This window comes from Tursiops truncatus, chromosome 12, assembly GCF_011762595.2.
Source record: "Tursiops truncatus isolate mTurTru1 chromosome 12, mTurTru1.mat.Y, whole genome shotgun sequence".
Classification (NCBI taxonomy): Eukaryota; Metazoa; Chordata; class Mammalia; order Artiodactyla; family Delphinidae; genus Tursiops; species Tursiops truncatus.
Window position 1 is genome coordinate 31,159,539 of NC_047045.1, and position 18,137 is coordinate 31,177,675.

At 38.4% G+C, this 18,137-nt stretch overlaps 1 protein-coding gene across 3 annotated transcripts in view; it reads right to left on the bottom strand.

Moving 5' to 3' along the window:
- FBXL4 (F-box and leucine rich repeat protein 4) overlaps positions 1-17,466 on the bottom strand; it is a 67,609-nt gene extending 50,143 nt beyond the window's left edge. For 2 of the 3 annotated variants that reach the window (XM_019929458.3, XM_019929456.3), the window contains exons 1-2: positions 2,063-2,186; positions 828-1,411 (exon numbers count right to left, since the gene is read on the bottom strand). In XM_019929458.3, coding sequence (XP_019785017.2) covers positions 828-1,339 — 512 coding nt within the window. In that variant the 5' untranslated portion in view covers positions 1,340-1,411; positions 2,063-2,186. Of the gene's footprint in view, positions 1-827; positions 1,412-2,062; positions 2,187-17,367 lie in introns of those variants that run through there. The other variant, XM_019929457.3, reaches the window with a different exon arrangement.
- Between the last annotated feature and the right edge of the window lie 671 nt (positions 17,467-18,137).

The window sequence follows — 18,137 nt, forward strand, 5'->3', positions numbered from 1 at the left end:
ATTTTAATTAATTAATTTATTTATTTTTGGCTGCACTGGGTCTCCATTGCTGCACGCGGGCTTTCTCTAGTTACGGCGAGCAGGGGCTACTCTTCCTTGCGGTGCGCGGGCTTCTCATTGCAGTGGCTTCTCTTGCTGCGGAGCACAGGCTCTCGGCACACGGGCTCAGTAACTGTAGCACGTGGGCTTCAACAGGTGTGGCTTGTGGGCTCTAGAGCGCAGGCTCAGTAGTTGTGGCGCACAGGCTTAGTTGCTCCGTGGCATGTGAGATCTTCCTGGACCAGGGCTTGAACCCGTGTCCCCTGCATTGGCAGGCAGATTCTTAACCACTGCGCCACCAGGGAAGTCCCCAGCATTTATTTTTAAATGAATATACTTGTTACGAAAACATCCACCTAAGATTAAAACTAATCCCCTACGGACTTCCTCTAAAGTGTCACTCTGTAGGTCGACTTTGAGTTACTCAAAGTATTTAAAAGCAGTAATATGATGTCTGTTTGAAAATCTGTTAGAAATCATATTTCCAACTAACTTCTCAGATTGGTCCATGTCCCAATTAGTTCAAATCGTGCTTTTCATTTATAGTAAATTCACACACAAATCTCACAATCCATGATTATTATGGTGTGAGGTTTTATAGGTATAAAGAATGCATTGCATTTCATATGTCTGATCTTTCTTTCCCTATCAGAAAACTAAGGAAAATTTTAAAAATCGAATTTGTTTAAATGACTTAAGAGAATGCTTCCAGTGAAAAAAGACCTCCAGTATTAAAACTACCACAACCTTTCAGCCATAGAACATGGTCATTAAAAAATGAGTCTTACCTGACTTCAGCTGGTGGACTTGGGGAATAGGGATTTGCAGAACAAGCTAGAATTCTAATGACTGCTCCAGGATGATAGGTTTCTAGAACGTGAACGGCTGTAGGATACACCTGTTGTTCAAAAGCAAGTTCCACATAGTCTTGGCTCTGGAAATTAGGCGGCGTCCTCTTAAATGGCACAGGAGCGCTGGGACACTGATCCCACCATGTTCCGTAAGTTCGAAACACAGCTGTCTGAGTGAAGTCACCAGAACTCGGGAATACATTTGGTACACCTGCTAAGTTCCACATGGTATAGGACATGCTATTCTCACTCCCATAATGGGAGCTGAAATCCACTACTTCTTTGGCATACTGGACCACCTCTGCATGGAGAGGGGAAGTCCGGCTGTTTGCTTCTATAGTTCTATGGCTGTTCATCATTTCTCCTCTTGTAGCTGTCCTGGCTCGGCGCCGAAGGCACATATAATAAAACATAGTCAGAACTGTTAACATGGGAAAGACTGGTGGCATCTAGGTGTGAATTATGAAGCTTCAAAAGGTCAGGTGTCCTCGGTAAGACGCGCGAACTCTTTGAAGGATGTTCTAAAAAAATGAATGGCTTGTTGAGGTAAAATAATTTAAATAAACAGAAAAATGCATGGATAAGGTAATAAACGGCTTTTTACCCAATGTAATTTCCCAGAATGAAACTGAAAAAAACAACATTCATGTAAATGAGACTCTCTGGTATAATTTATCTAATGTACTTTTAAGAAAACTGAATACTGAAAATGTATACAATTTTATGCTATATGGGAAGCAAAACTGACATTATAAGGCAATGGCAGATGTATGACCCAAAAAAAACCTATTTTATGCAAAATTATAACTATCCTTCAAGAAATACTAAGTCCTTGAGCTTTTAAAATTAAAATTATTTAAAATATATGGGGAACCACTAAAATACTGCTGTAAATCCAAAAGGACCTTAGGCATTTTATAACTTCACATTTAAACAAATGATTCCCTATTGTTAATTATGACTCACTTCCCAACATGCTAAGTACAGATTTCACATTATGGGAATACAGATTTCTGGAGCTGACAGTTAATCCAGACCAACTATATTAACTGCCTTACACGTCACAGATCACCAGACAGTGTTTAATTTATAACCCCTAGCATCATTTGTGAGGGTAGTCCATGGCTGGCTGGCATCTGGTTTGTTGCCAGCTACTCTTAGAAATCACTCACCCCAGATAGAATGGTCACAGGATACACACCAGAAATGCAAAGGTTGGCACTCATCCATGTGGCCTGGCAATGACACTCTGATTTCAGGTACCAATGTTGAAATACGACATTCTTTTACCTGTAAGACAAGAGTTTTAGAAAATATTTTTATTTCTGACTTAGGAAGTCAAATATCCCAACAAGTTTATTATCATAGATAAATAGCTACTTACTAGATACAGAACGTTCAAATTGAACACATCTTTCCGAATTGTGTGGACAATTTTGAATAATTAATATATTTTTAAAATTTTATGACAGAATGTAATAAAAATATTATTAATGAACCCTTTTTATATAGAGGTTGCAAACCCATAGCTTATGGGTCAAACCATGCCAGCAGATATATTAGGACCAAATATATTTGGTGATTTTTAAAATTTGGATGAGTTTGGATGAGTTTAACAATCCAGAAAACCCTGTTGAGAAGAGGCCTGGTGGCCGCTCCTGTTCCCAGCCAGCTCTACTAGTTTACAACACAGGCCTGGCCCCTGCCTGCACTGACTAGTAATCTCTTGTCTACACAAACAGGGAAATCGAGCATACTAATTTTTCTACCTGTAAAGTCTTGAGTTTAATTTCTCCTAAGTAAAAGAAGGAAAATAAAACAACTTTTCTTTAGTAGAGCAAAACGTTAACACTAAGATTATAATACATTAAACGCCTCTCCAACCCAAAACCTCTAACAGCTTTTTGTTCTTACGTACAAGATAGAATCTAAATCCCTTGGTTTGACATTTCAAGGCTCTCCTCAAGCTAGACCCATTTCTTTTTGTCTAATGCAGTAAACTCTTTCACTTTCTAAACACCCTTCCTATTTTACTTTAACTCTATCTCGACATTCCTTTTCCAGCCACTTTATTCCATAAGTAGGCTTATTATCTGGTACCACCTTTGTATCAGACATATACCCTTGTTCCACAAGGGCCTACATTAGGACCAAGTTTCTTGAAGGAAGGAATCTAGCCAAAGATTTCATTTATCAAAGTACTCAGTACATAGCAGGCACAAAATATGTCACGTGTTGACAGAAAGATGATGAGCAAACAAAAAAATTATACAAATCTAAAATAATTTAAAATTAGATAACAGCATCCTCTTCCTCTCAATCCCAGCCAGATCCACACTGAAACGCCTGACAAAAATATAACCGGCAAAACAGTAAATGAAGAGCTGAGTTAGAAACACACGAGGAAAACCCACGGTTGTGAGAAACAGAGAGGAAAGTCAAAGGGCGGAGAGCAGGAGCTGAAGCTAGTATGAGTCAGGGAACCAATTATGGGTCTTAGTGGTTGTCATAAGGGGACTTTCTAACACACATGCAGAGAGGTTATTTCAAGCCACGGGTCACATTTGGAAGAAACTTCATAAAGCCAAATTCAGGAAAAATCACCCTATCTGTAAAGCCAGGAACGCGAAAACTTTGCTCACTGGCCAGGAAGCCAAAGTACACTTGACATCAACCTAGGCAGTGGCGGAAAGTCACAGGAGGGAAATCAGAACCCTGTTAGGCGTGTACCACGCAGAGTGTGGGCCTAAATTCACACTGTCTTCATGGCTGAGAATCCCTACACCATCCCTAAGCCAAAAGATCTAAAAAGAAAGAGTGGTCCTGAACTGGTAGGAGCAGATGTGAACCTCTTTGCAGGGATGCTTCCACAACACGAGACTGACTAAACCCTTACTAAAGATGCATCACAGTACAAACTTGCAGACCGCAAAAGAAAATGAACCACAGGGACGGACAGTCAGCAGGCAGACACACTAAATGGAAGAACTTGCACCCTAAAAACAAGAAATAATAGAACACTCTGAACAAGACTTTTCCTGAAAAGACTAACAAAGCATGTATTAAAATAAATAAGGAGTTTCTGCAGCACATGCTCTAATGCTGACATATCATGAGTTGACAAATCAGATTCACCTCAGGACATACAACACCAAGTGCTGAAGTATAGGACAGGTTGTAAATGTGGGGAAAATAATTATCTAGAATATCACCTCTTTATTCAAACATTTCACCTACCACAAGTATAAATATGTCAAATTAAAAAATTTACAAATGCACAAATATCAAATCTTTAACACCAAAACCTGAAATGAAATAGCTCTTTCTTTTACCACATACACTTTATTTCAAAATAGGCCCCCAGGTAAATTAAGAAGTGTAATTTTCTAAAGAAGTTACTTGGCCCATCTCTTTCTTAAAAGAAAATTAATGAAACAAATTTAAACTGCAAAAATGAAATTTATGAAATAAAGAATAGTGTACAAGTATCCAACTCAATTGACAGCTCAGCTAATTTGGAAGACTGTGGAGCTCAGCTAATTTGGAAGATTGTGGATGTTTTATTCCTGGAAATCTTCAAGGGAAGGACAGAAACCCATCTGCCAAGGTGGATGGATGGGTCTGACTGTATAATCTATGGACATCACCTCTCTCTCCACAGTCTATAAATTGCTGCAACCGAGCTCCTTTTACTTTCTTTATAAAACTGCATTTATCAGAAAGTAATAGTTTTATAAAACCAAAGAAACACCTGCAAAATAAGATATCATCATTCATGTGAACATTCACAATCATTCCTGGCAAAAAGGTTGAGACAAATTGTGAAAGACAAATTCTATTTGACCTACCAAGCCATGAACTTTACAACTGTTTCCCAGCTAGCTTTTACCATCATAGATTATGGGATAATATCAAAAACAGCAAGACTGTCGTGTGGGCAATATCATTTTTAAGCTGTTGTTAAAGTTAAGTAAAATTCTGCACTGAAGTAACATATGTACAAGTGAGTTATAACTTTATAACATATAAAGAAGTTTACATTTACACATGAAGTTTACATTTTCACATTTACATATGAAGAAGTTCAAACTTCTCAGCGAGAAATGTAAATGGATGCTTGATTTTTTCCAACTATGGATAACAATAATCTTTAGAGTTAATTTTTTGTAAGATAAGGCTAAAATGACAAAAAATTTTAAAAGAAGGAAAAGCAGTGTAAAAAAAAAAGCACTGGAAATAAAGCACTGGAAAAGCAAATATATTTATTCTTTTTCCAGCCATACTATTTGGAAAAATGTAATGAAGTTAAAACCTGTTTTTGAAAACAAACACGGCATGGAAGTAAAAAAGGGAAATGTGTAAACCCATTGTTAACATCGTTCTTGATTCTAAACTCCTTTCCAGTCAACTAAGATGATACATCAAAGTATTTGGGGGCTTGGGGACGAACATATGGAGAAGAAAGGATAGCTCACTCTACTTTTCCCTGGGAAATGAAGCTGAAAAAGGGAAGAGAGCCGCAGTTTCAGGACTCATGTGGGCAGCAACGACCAATGCAGAAGTTTAAATTGTCCATGTACTATCTGGACTTTTGCCAAGGCATTGAGGCAATTTGTGATAACCAGTGAATATCCCAATGGGCACTGAACCAAATGCAAAAGATACAATAACTCCCCTTTAGGAGGAGAATGGAATTCAAAGACAAAATGATTTTTCCCACCTGGTGCAAAGAAACAAATATTAGTCTGGTACCCTAAATTTGTCCAAGAGGGTGACTATAAGATATACCTTTTGGGAGGTATATACATTTCTTTTCCAGTTCATTCAAAAAGCTACATTATACAAGGATCATTTTTACAGTGAAATGTCTGTAATATATTAAATGTGCTTTTCAAATAATTTTGACTGTAATAAAACATTTGAGCAAAACAAAAAAAAAGCTACATTAATTTTAAGGATTCTCACAATACATAAAAATATTATTTTCCGTTTAACAAAAAGTCTGAAATAGAAATAGGGTGATCTTTATTTTACAAGTTGTTTTATCTAATCAATTGTCAACAATGATTACAAAGTAAGAAATTCCCCACAACTCACTGAAATTTTATACTAGCACAATCAAGGAATACAAAACAACAGCCGTTTTAACCTGCATCAGGAGACTTTCATACACCTTGGGAAACAACTTGCTTTGTGCGACATGATATCATTTTAATACAAGTTTATTTTCAACCACATCTTTCATATTATAAAATGCTTAACGAAGTTAAACAATACAATTACAGAGAAACCAATAACAGTGGAAAAGAGAAATTAAGAGGTATAGACAAGGGAGAACATATGTTTACTACTGAGATTTGAAGTGAGATGGGGAGTCGATGAGGCGGAGAGAAGCAGGATGGCAGGAACTGCAGAGAAGATGGCAGAGGAAAGTGGAGGAAGGAAAAGGGCTTTTCAGGAAATCAACGAAAGGAGGCAGTTGGGATGAACTCGAAAGCCTAGGTTCATGGTGTGATGGAATAACCTGGAAAACAAGTTTAAAACTCCAAAGAGGATTCTCAACTTATATTAAAGTCAAAAGATATGGGAAAGATAAAAAGGCCAGGCAAAAAGGCAGAGCTCTACACTGAAGGCAAGTCATAACACAATACTTACTTGTAAAATAACACAATACTTACTTGTAAAATAGCCCACAAAGATGTGTCAATGAAGTGACAGAAAAAAACGAGGGTTTCGGCAGCCTTGCAGGATGTTAACAAAATGTCACAGAAGGCGTAATGTGGTAACAGATCAAGAAAAAATGGCTGAACTTTAAATGCTGTCATTTCTGAATCCTGATGAAACTGATCAAGAGACACTGCTTTAAGGAAAGGACTTTTATGGTTGAGTCTAGACATCAAGACACGAGGGAATGGAGGAAAATATCAATCAAGAAAAGAATGGAATTACACTTGAACTTGGTGCAGCAGCGGACATAACCAGCCCCCTTCCCTGGCCTGCCTCCTGTAGGCTTCTACGCCACCACATGCTCTCCTATCTCCTCCCACCCCTCTGGTAACTTCTCAGTCTCCTCTCTGGGCCTTCTCCCTCCTCATTCTTCTAAAATATACAGAGGTCCCATTAAAGGAAGGCTGTCTTCTTGATAACATGATACATGAGAACCTCCCACCTACCTTGGACCAGTCTTCTCCCTGTCCCTTCCACTTCTACACACCCCACCCTTCCTGCAGACCCACCAGAACCTCTACCACGGCCTCAGCTGCACTTGTGCTTTCACACCTCAGCATCTTCAAGTCTCCCACTGAGGCTGCGTGGCTCTGGAATTCCCTTGCTCCTCCTCTGCTTGGCACCCTCTTACTCATCTTTAAGGTTCAGACCTTATCCACTACCCGCTTTTTCCTTGCTCTTACATTTCGTGTGCCATTTCTTACATGCTGAGATATTTTTTCTACCTTAATAGACTACGAACCCCTCAAGTTCTAAGAATGTGTCTTAATTAGAACTACATCTTTAGGGCTTAGCACATGCCAATATATACTCAATAAACATTTATTCATCTTTTTTGGAGACTGGCAGAGTAGATGGCAGAAGAGAATTAAATAAGTTTAAAATAGACACAGAAATAAAACCCTTCAATACAAGGCACATGTAGACCAAAAAATGACGTAAAAAAAGTTCCATATCTGGATATAGAGAAAAAGAGGGGGGAAGTGGATAAGGAAAACGGAAACACAATAGGTAAGAATCAAATGTATGACTTTCCTTGAAACACTCCAATAAGGAATAGTATATATATTGAAATTTTACTGTTCAATGAGAATGTGAAACAGTGGTAACTTTTTGTACTAATTCTATTAGTACAAAAGCAGCCTTGAATACGTAAAAAGACCTGACCTTGGCCACAAAGAAACTCTGATTGAAATTAAAGAAAGATTCATGAAAGAGATGATTAGAGAGGTAAAAGAAAGCTATTCTCTCAAATATGGTGATTTTTTTTAACACTCCAAATCTATGTTAAGACCATACGGTGATTATGGAGAACTGGAAAAACTGTGGATGAAAAAGAAGTTCTTAAACAAAAAAGGGATAACCTCAAGCAAAAGAAAAGAGACAGGCCAAGAGAGGCAATAATATAAGAGTAAGGGTAAAAAGACAGGTTCATATTGTTCAGGTATTAGATATGCTATAGGGAGGAGCAAAGTCTTAACAATAGCATCCCTTAATTACTTACAATGTACTATATTGAAAAAATATGACAGTGTCAGGAAGGAGACTATGGGGGGTTGAATATTATAACTTCACGTTTCCCTCTCTTCCTCTAAGTAAATTCTCCTCCAGTTGAAACATTTTTATTATGACTATAGTTTGTAATCAACAAGGCCCCAATATAGAATAAACAGGTTGAGTTCTTAACTGAACCATGTGGACGAACAGAGAGAAGAGAGCCTCCTATCCAGCTTCAAGGCTTTTTGAAAATCCAGGCATATAAAGCAGAAGGAGAAGGCAAGGGAACCAACCAGGAAGAAAAACCTAAAGGCCAGGGAAAAATCTTGAAAACCAAAGCGGTAAACAGTATCCACTTCTCTTCCAGGAATCAAGGTCAGCTTTGAAAATACAAAAAGGATGGAACACAGTGGGCTCCTCAAAATTTCTGCTGAGTTAATGAGCAAATGGCCAGGACTAAGCAGGAAGTGCCTAACCAGTGAAATTAGGAATACACTTGTCAGAAAACAAAGGAGGTTTAGAATCAATTTAAACTAGGAATTGACAATGGTTAGTTCTACAGAATGTTTTATTTCTCCTCTTTCTTTCCTAGACTTTAACAAGCATATCTAAACTTACGAAATATTTCATAAGCAATCTTTAGTAGCACGAAAAAGGAATTAAGGACTCAATGTTAAAAACACACACACACACAACTGTAGGATAAATGAATGGTGATTTTCTGATACAATAGATCTGGAAACCCTCTTCCTACCCAAGATACTATCTCACAAGTGACAAAGAGGGACATATTTCTAATTACACAGGTATGACACTATAAAGTACCTTACTTACAAATGTCACTAATGCTATATTATCTCCATTTTACATGTTTCTTAATTGTTTAATGATGAATAAGAATAAACCATCTGAATGGGAAGAACTATAATAACCCTAAACCTCTAGCTGACACACAATGTATATTTAACTAAAACCTACAGTATTAAAAATTAGGAATATCTGGTGGCAGATAATTTTAATGAACACACTAAAGAGAGAAAAAAATCTCTCTCTAGCTATTAAAACCACAAAGTAAATGTGAATTTATTTTAGCCAAATACTAACTATACATTTGTACATTAAAATAAAGAGCATTTTACCTAATAAAAATATACTGAATTTATTTGGCCTTCCTAACAAAAATCCAAGTACAAGATCACTGCTAGCCATTCAAGCTAAAAGAGCCATTAGTTAAAATGGTGTAATACTGTTAAATTAACTTTGGGGTATAACTTACATTCCAAAACATGTACTCCATTTTAAGTGTACAGTTCAACGAGTTTTGACAAAGACATATACCAGTGCAACCACCACCAGGACCGAGATATAGAATATCTCTATTCTCCCAATCACCCATCCACTCCCTGTGCCAGGAAAAAACTGATCTTCTTGCTGTCACTATAAATCATATTGTCCTTTATTCTAGAGTTAACATATAAGTGAAATATGTATGTATTTTTGTGTCTAATTTATTTTGCTCAGCATAACTGAGATTTTTCCCTGTTGTTACATGTAACAGTTTGTTCCTTTCTTGCTAAATCATATCTATTATACAGACATATTCATTCACCTGCTCATAGACATTCGGGTTGTTTCTAGGACCAAAATGTTTCCAAAATGGCTGTAACATTTTACATTCCCACCAGCAACAAGTGAGAGTTCTAGCTGCTCCACATCTTCATCAACAGTTAATATTGTCAGTCTTTGGACATTCCAGTGGGTGGGTGGCGATACCCTACGGTTTTAGTCTGCATTTCTCAATGGACTAGTAATGATGTGGAGCATCTTTTCATGTTCTTATTTCCCATACGTATCTTCTCAGTGAAATGTCTATTTTGCCCATTTTCATTGTTTTTTTGTTTTCTTATTATTTATTGAGTTGTAAGAGTTCTTTATACATTCTAGATACAATCTTTATCAGATATATCTTTTGCAAATAGTTTCTCCCAGTCTGTGCTTCCCTTTTTTTTTTCTTTTTTTCCTATAAATTTATTTTATTTATTTATTTTTGACTGCATTGGGTCTTTGTTGCTGTGAGCGGGCTTTCTCTAGTTGTGGCGAGCAGGGGCTACTCTTCATTGCGGTGTGCAGACTTCTCATTGTGGTGGCTTCTCTTATTGCGGAGCACGGGCTCTAGGCTCGTGGGCTTCAGTAGTTGTGGCACACGTGTTCAGTAGTTGTGGCTCATGGGCTTAGCTGCTCCACGGCATGTGGGATCTTGCCAGAGCAGGGCTTGAACCTGTGTCCCCTGCATTGGCAGGCGGATTCTTAACCACTGTGCCACCAGGGAAGCCCTTGCCTTTTCATCTATTTGATAATATCTTTTAAAGAGAAAAGTTTTCAATTTTTAAGGGCAATTTATCATTTGTCTTTTATGACATATTTTTGTGTGTCCTAGCAAATGCTTTACTTAAGAGCAGTTTCAAGTTTCAAGTTTCAAACACTAAGACAGATAGTGTTTAATATCTTAAATCTGGGAACAGTTAAATACAGATCATTCAAATTTTAAGATATCAAACTGGATGCTACAAACACTTCCAGTGGGAATACAAAATGGTACAGCCACTTTGGGAAAGTCTGACAGTTTATTATAAAGTTTACATACTCTTACCAAACCATCCAGCAATCCCACTCTTAGGTATTTACCCAAGTGTATTAAAACCTACATTTAAACAAAAACCTGTACACAAATGTTTAAAGCAGATATATTCATCATTATTCCAATCTGGAAATATCCAAGATGTCCTTCAACAGGCAAATGGATAAACAGTGGTACACCTATCCAATGAAATACTACTCAGTAATAGCAAGGAATGAGTCACGGATTCAGGCAATAGGAGAGATGACTCTTAAAATGCATTTTTTGACTGAAAGAAGACACACAAAGGCTACCTAATTGTTTAATTTCATGTACATGATACTCTGGAAAAGGCAAAATTATAGGGAAGGAAAGCAGATCAGTGGTCACCAGGGAGTTAGGGGAGAAGACAGGGTTGCTTCCAATGACTACAAAGGGGCCACGCAAAAGAATTTTTACAGCAATGAAACCTTTCTGTATGCTTCTGTTTTCAGTCTTTGCTGTGGACCAAGACAGTCAAGTTGGAGATTTGGTATCCCAGAATCAGCTTGTTTATGGGCATCCTAGCTTATTAGTCTGTTTTTGACCAGCACACCCTGAAAGATATCTACTAGTTGGCATGTCCTGCCCATTCATTATGCGCAGGGCAAAGCCTGATCTCAGAGCCCCAGCCACTCACCTGGCCTTTGGGGACCACCTGCCCAGAAAAGAGACCTTCATGACTTCTGAGAGATTCCCGACCAGGAACAAATCAGTCACTACAAATCTGAATTTATATATATGAGTAGAATTAGCCATCTTAAAGACATAGAAATAACTTGGGTAATTAGAGCAAGTGGTCTCCAACAAAAGTTAATGCAAAAAATAGAAGAGTTTTAAAATAATAACTAGTATCTTTAGTGTGAATTAATAGGGCATAGGATCCATAAAATAAGTACAAGCGAATTTAGAAAAAAAATTTTTTTAAGTTCGTGGAAATTAAAGTCATGGTGTTCAAAATAAATTGAAAATCTAAATGAAAAAAATAATAAGTAACCTGGAACACAGATGCAAGAAACCTAATATCTATATAAAGTGAATTCAAGAAGAGATTGAAGCTGATGAAAATTCAAAAAAATGCTAGAAGATACTGTAATATTTTAGAAATTCTTAAGGAAAAAGAACTGACTCAAACTCTTATTCACATAGATAAACAAACAACAAACAGAAAACTGTTTCTGGACATGCAAGTATACTTCCCATAACTCTTCTTAAAAACATTACTCAAGAAAGTATTCCAGTCAAAAAACAAATGAACTAAAGTAAATAATTTTTAAAAAGGGAAGACATAATATTCAAGTAACCAGTGACCTTATAGTTAAGTCTAAGTCATTATAGATGCAGTAGTGGTAAAGTTGAAAAGGATGGTTAGGGAAAAAAAAACAGAAGATAAGTGATTTAAAAAGGAAATCAAATCAATTGAATCAAGAATGTGGGGAAGGCAAGGAGTCAAGGTCTCACCTTATTAAATGGAGGTGTGAGGGCAACAGAAAGTCAATTCTACATGGTTTTAGAATTTCCAAACTTGCAGGGGAGAAAAAAAGTAAATATGAATAGGTTAAATTTTCCTATTAAGAAGTAAGCCCTTTAGCAAGCGATCCTTGTAATGGAGTGATTCTGTATTTTGACTATGGTGGTGGTGACAAGACCTACATAAAATGTCAGAGAACACACATACACACACAAATGCCTGTAGTGATAAAACTGATGAAATCTCAGTAAAGTGTGCAGATTGTGTCAATGTCAATTTCCTGCATGTACTATTGTGCTATAGCACAATGTTACCACAGGAAGAAACTGGGTGACGTATATACACAAGATCTTCCTGTCTAATTTCTTTTAAGTGCTTGTGAATCTGTATCTTTTTAAAAAGTTTTCTAACATTGCAAAATAAATAATAAATAAAGACAAATTTTCAAGTTGGGAGGGGGGAAGGTTTTAAGGAAAAATGAAAGTCTAGCTAGATGATGTTTTACATTTAAAGAGAGGCAAGTAAAGCAAAATGATGCAGAATAACTGAAAGAAATATATGGGCAATAAAGATCTATCCAGTATACACAAAACTGACAGAGATGGCAACAGTACTATCAGAAATCATTAAACAGAACAAAAAAATTTATATTTTATAAGATTAAAATCCACTAAGAACAAACATCTTTAAGGATGAATCCAACCAAATTCACAGTCACAGTAAGAGACTAATATATTTTGCTTACTGATTTGTCAGTTTTGAGAAAACAGTAAATAAGGATATAGTACAATGAATGTGTCAAACCAAAAACAGGGAAAGGACAGCTTATCAAAAATGCTTTGGGAAAATGTCCATACATTTAGAAAAGTAAATTTAGAATACAGTTGATCCTTGAACAACGCAGGGGTTAGGTGCATGGGACCTCTGTGCAGTTGAAAATCCATGTATAACTTATAGTTGGCCCTGCATATACACAGTTCCTCCTCATCCTCAGTTTTGCATCTGCAGATTCAACCAACAGTGGACTGTGTAGTACTGAGCATTTACTATTGAAAAAAATCCACGTCATACCAGCAAATGCAATTCAAACCCACGTTATTCACTGGTCAACTATATTATCAAAGCAACCTTTTTTTTTTTTGCGGTACGCGGGCCTCTCACTGTTGTGGCCTCTCCCTTTGCGGAGCACAGGCTCCGGATGCACAGGCTCAGCGGCCATGGCTCACGGGCCCAGCTGCTCCGCAGCATGTGGGATCTTCCCCGACCGGGGCACGAACCCGTGTCCCCTGCATCGGCAGGTGGACTCTCAACCACTGAGCCACCAGGGTAGCACCAAAGCAACCATGTTTTAAAAATCTAAATATATAATACAAAATATCCAATAAAAGAATATGTACAAAGAGTATTTTAAAAACCTTGGAACGGAAACTCAGGAGGCCATAAAGGAAGAGAACACAGAACTGACAACATACATATTAAAGATTTCTACATGGCAAAAGATCCCAGAAACAGCATTTAAAGAATAAACTATGAAAAAATACTAGAAATGGTGTACCAGGTCATTGATAGCATGGCATGTAAAGAGCTATTACAAATCAGTAAGAAAAAGAGGAACACTTCAACAGAAAACTAAGCAAAGAATATGAACAGGTAAGTAACAAAACATTTACAGATATTCGACTTCATCAATAAGCTGACAAATGCAAAATTGAAACAGTAAAAATACTACTTTTCATCCATAAAATTACTAAAATGTAAAAAATGGTATCATTTTAGCAGTGATTTTTTTTTCAGGAAAATTCTTCACATGTCTCTCACATTTCTGCATATCCTATAAGCAGAGTCACTGATAATCTGTTCCAAACTATCCTTTCAAGGGTATTTATACAGCAAACGTTGTTGGCAGATAAAGAGAGGTCTCCCTCTGGAGTAGAGGGAAGGTTTTTTTTTTTTTTTTTACTATCCAGCATAATAAAGATAATGTCTCTCTCTAGGGCAAAGGTTAGGCAGGTTTACTTGCAGCCTATTATGAATGGGTCAGGTTCCCTAAGCTCAGGGTTCCTCTCTTGTAATGCAATCTACTGCATGTGCTAGAATCATCTGACCCTCATCACATCACCCTGTGGAAATTAGGGTTCAAGGAAATGGCACAAGACAATGATGATCCTCTGGCTACTGTAATTACTGTGCTTTGTCTCTGATCCAGGATCTCATGTCTTCTACCAGCAACCATGAAACTATGAGCTTGCAAGTAGGGTAAAACTCAGCCTTGACAATTCCTGGCAATGATACAGCAACAGCGGGCAGCATTCTCAGAAATTGTATAAATTTACTCTTATGGCAACCTTTTGAAGAGAAATATGGAACAATCTATCATAATTTCAAAACGTATATAGCCTTTGACCCAGCAATTCCACGTCTAAACATTCACACTAAGGAACTAAGTAAATGTGCAAATATGTGCACATAAAAGTAATCCCTGAGGCTTTGTTTCTAACAGAAATAAATTTGGAATAGCCTAAATATCACCAGAGGATTGGTTAAATAAATTTTGGGTTATTCCTACAATGAAATATCAAAATACTTTAAAAAGATAATGTTATATGCACTGACACAGAAAGATTTTCATCAATTATTACCAACTGGCAGTTACTGAAAATTATACGTAGTATACTGCCAGTTATTAAACACACATAGGCTTATACACATGTATTTTTAATGTCTGGAAGGAAAGAGAACAAGTGATTAAACAGTGATGATCTCTGGGGAATGGGGTTACCAGATAGGTGGGCACACCACACTTCTACTTTCCCCTTTGGCTATTTCTGTATTACTTGACTTTTTTTTAAAGAACGTATACATTTATTTTATGATCTAATAATATTTGTAAGTATCTATTATAGCAACACTTGAAAATCATTACATTTAAGATGTTCAACTGGGACAGTAAAATACAAATGGGCATGGTGCAGTCCCAGGGATCACTTCTATAGGCATTTATCCCTTAGAGCTACTGAAACCAGGTACAGAACATCCTGAGTCACAGCTGATGAGGAGAGACACACTCCACTTACTAGTACACAATGCAAAGTCAAAAGACATGCAGATTTTGAATCAAGCTGCTTTTCTAGGTACATCTATAAGGAGCAACTCTAACATGGCAAGTTGTGAGTTAGCAAGAGAAGGGATTTATTTAATGATTCAACTGACCATGAGAAAGGCAAGCTAAAAAATAATTTCAACAAGAGGCAAGAAACTTTAAGGAGGGGGTGGAGTAGGGAGGAAGGGATAAAAAAGGAAATCAACTTACCCTCACTAAATGTGTCCATTCCAAAAATATTTAGGCACTGTTTGAATCACTAGACACTAAAACACATTATAAAGCTAAAGTAATAAGACCAGTATGGTATCAGTACAGGAAGCCAGAGATTGCTAAACATTAATTCAGAAAAAGTCCCAAGAATATACAAGAATTAGGGCCTCAGATAAATACAGTACTTGCCATCAGTAGGGAAAAACAGAATTCAACAAATGATGATGGGGACAATGACTAACAACTACGAGAGAGGAAATAAAGGGCCTTAATTCCATCCTTATACTAAAATATAATTGAGGTAGGTTAAAGATTTCAATATGAAGAATAAGACCATTAAAAGTACTAGAAGAAAAGAGAGGAGGACACTTATATACAATTCACGTGGCAAAAGGTCTTTCTTCAGAGGATACCAGAGTTAGATCTATGAAGTTAAAACCGATTATGTTGATCACAGCAAAATTTAAGAGGATGAGGCAATGAGACTAACCCAGTAAAGAAAGAAAGGGCGGTTTTTGTTAACTGGCCATATTTAGAAGTAAAAGATAACAGCAACATTTTACGATGTCACTGTACAGAGGACTATAATTGCATTACTGGATCACGGCGCTAGTAAAAAGGAATTAACCATCTTACATTGAGCTGATGACCTCTCTGATTTTCAAGTCCATAACAGAAGGGAAGAGTATGAAAATGCAGGACTCAGAGAAGCCAAAATTTGGGACAGTAGTAAAAAGAAAAAAGAGAGAAAGAAAAGAAAAGATATGGTACTCAGAAAGGAAGTGTGGAAAGAAGGATCCAATTCAATGAACGAGTAGAGCACCTACTACGGGGCGATGCATACTGTCACTAGAAAAATAAGTACATGTCCCTTTCCCCCAAGAACTTAGTATCTAATAAAGGGCTAGAGAAGCATTGATGTCTCAGGAAAATCTCCCTCTACTCAACCAACAGGTACAATATGTAATATAGGACAACAGAAGCAATGAAGTGAGATTTAAGTGGAAAAAACTGTACTTATATTCTGAACTTAAGAATACCAAGAAGCAGTAAAGGCAGCTTGTGTCCTCTAACAGATAAAAGCAAGCAAGATCCCACACCTGCCGTGAGTCCTCCGGGGCATAAAGCCAGACACAGCATCCTTGCCAACGCAACTACCTGACCACAGGTTTATAGCATCTTGACTTTCTAGTTATTTGTATATTTTAATTAGTGACTGCAAGCGAGGCTCTGTGGCAACGAGCATTTGGGAAACCATCAAGGAAATCCAAAACCACTCCCATTGCAAACATGCTGACAAGGAGGCCAAGTGGATGTTCATCATCACACTGTATTCTAAGGATATCCCTAAAACACAGAAACTGGGCTGCTGCCAGGTATCTCGTGGCAGTCCTGAATTAAGACATGGGCCTGGTTAGGTAAAAACCATCGGGTGCCAAAAAGAAATCAAGGAAGCACGCGCAGGAGGCAGCAAGTACACAGGCGGGCAGGTGGCCGACTCAGGGCTGCAGGGTCAGCACTACCCGCCAACCCCGCGGTGTAAACAACCCTGCGCCGCGCGCACTGGGCGACGCCTCACGCCCGGCAGACAGTCGAGCAGAGAAGCAGCGCCCGAGGCAAGTAAGCTGTTTGCAGGGTCACCAGCAAGCCCCGCAAGCGCAGGCGGGCGGCGGGGCCGGTAAGGCCGGGAAGGGGACCTCTGCCGGACGCCCGGGCTCCCCGAAGCGCGGCTCCGCCCGGGCCCGGCCCAGCCCCAGCGCCGAAAGAGGAAGACGGAGACCCGCAGGAGGGAGAAGTAATGGAAGGGCCGTACCCTGCAGGGTCCGGTAGAGGCGTGCGCCGTAGGCTCCACCAGCGGCCAGCCGGCGCAGGGAGGCCGGGGCGCGGGGGCAACTCCCAGGCTCCGCTCAGCGGCGCGCCCGGCCGAATACGACCCGGAAGGAAGAGGCGCAGGCTTCGCGGAGGGGCGTGGCCAGGGACGGGGCGGGGCCACGGCGGCGTCTGGACCGGCCCTCCTAGGCCGAGGGGAGGAGCTTCCTACCGCTTTCCTTGCCGGAGTCGTACCCTACAAATTGCCTGTTAACTCCCCAGAAGGCAGCGGTTGCAAATGTACTGCGTAAATAATCTCTTCTTCTCATCAGCCTGCTAGGACTTCTCCAGTCTAGAATTGTTGGGTTAGGGGATGCACAGGGATTACTGATGTTAAGGTTCTCAGAGGAAAAGTGGAACAAAAGTTATAGGCGCTCCTAAAGGCATAATTCACCAAGTTTGCAAACCTCTTCTGTCCCAGATACAAGTCCTTCCTGCAGGCTCATCTCCCTCCCAACATTCCGAAGGCCGTGATCATTACCTCTGTCGAAGAAGATGCTCTCACGGTCTCCCTTAATCATTTTAATGTGTTTTGAATAGATACAATATTACCCTTTTTTTAGTTTGCATATTTATCTTGCATATTGCAAGGTTTCCATTAGGATGGAAAACGTTTAATAATGAAGAAAGGTTGACCTACACATTACTTGCTATCTAATTGCTCCTAAAGAGGCAAAATAATAAGGATATTTATAAATTATATACATGAACTGA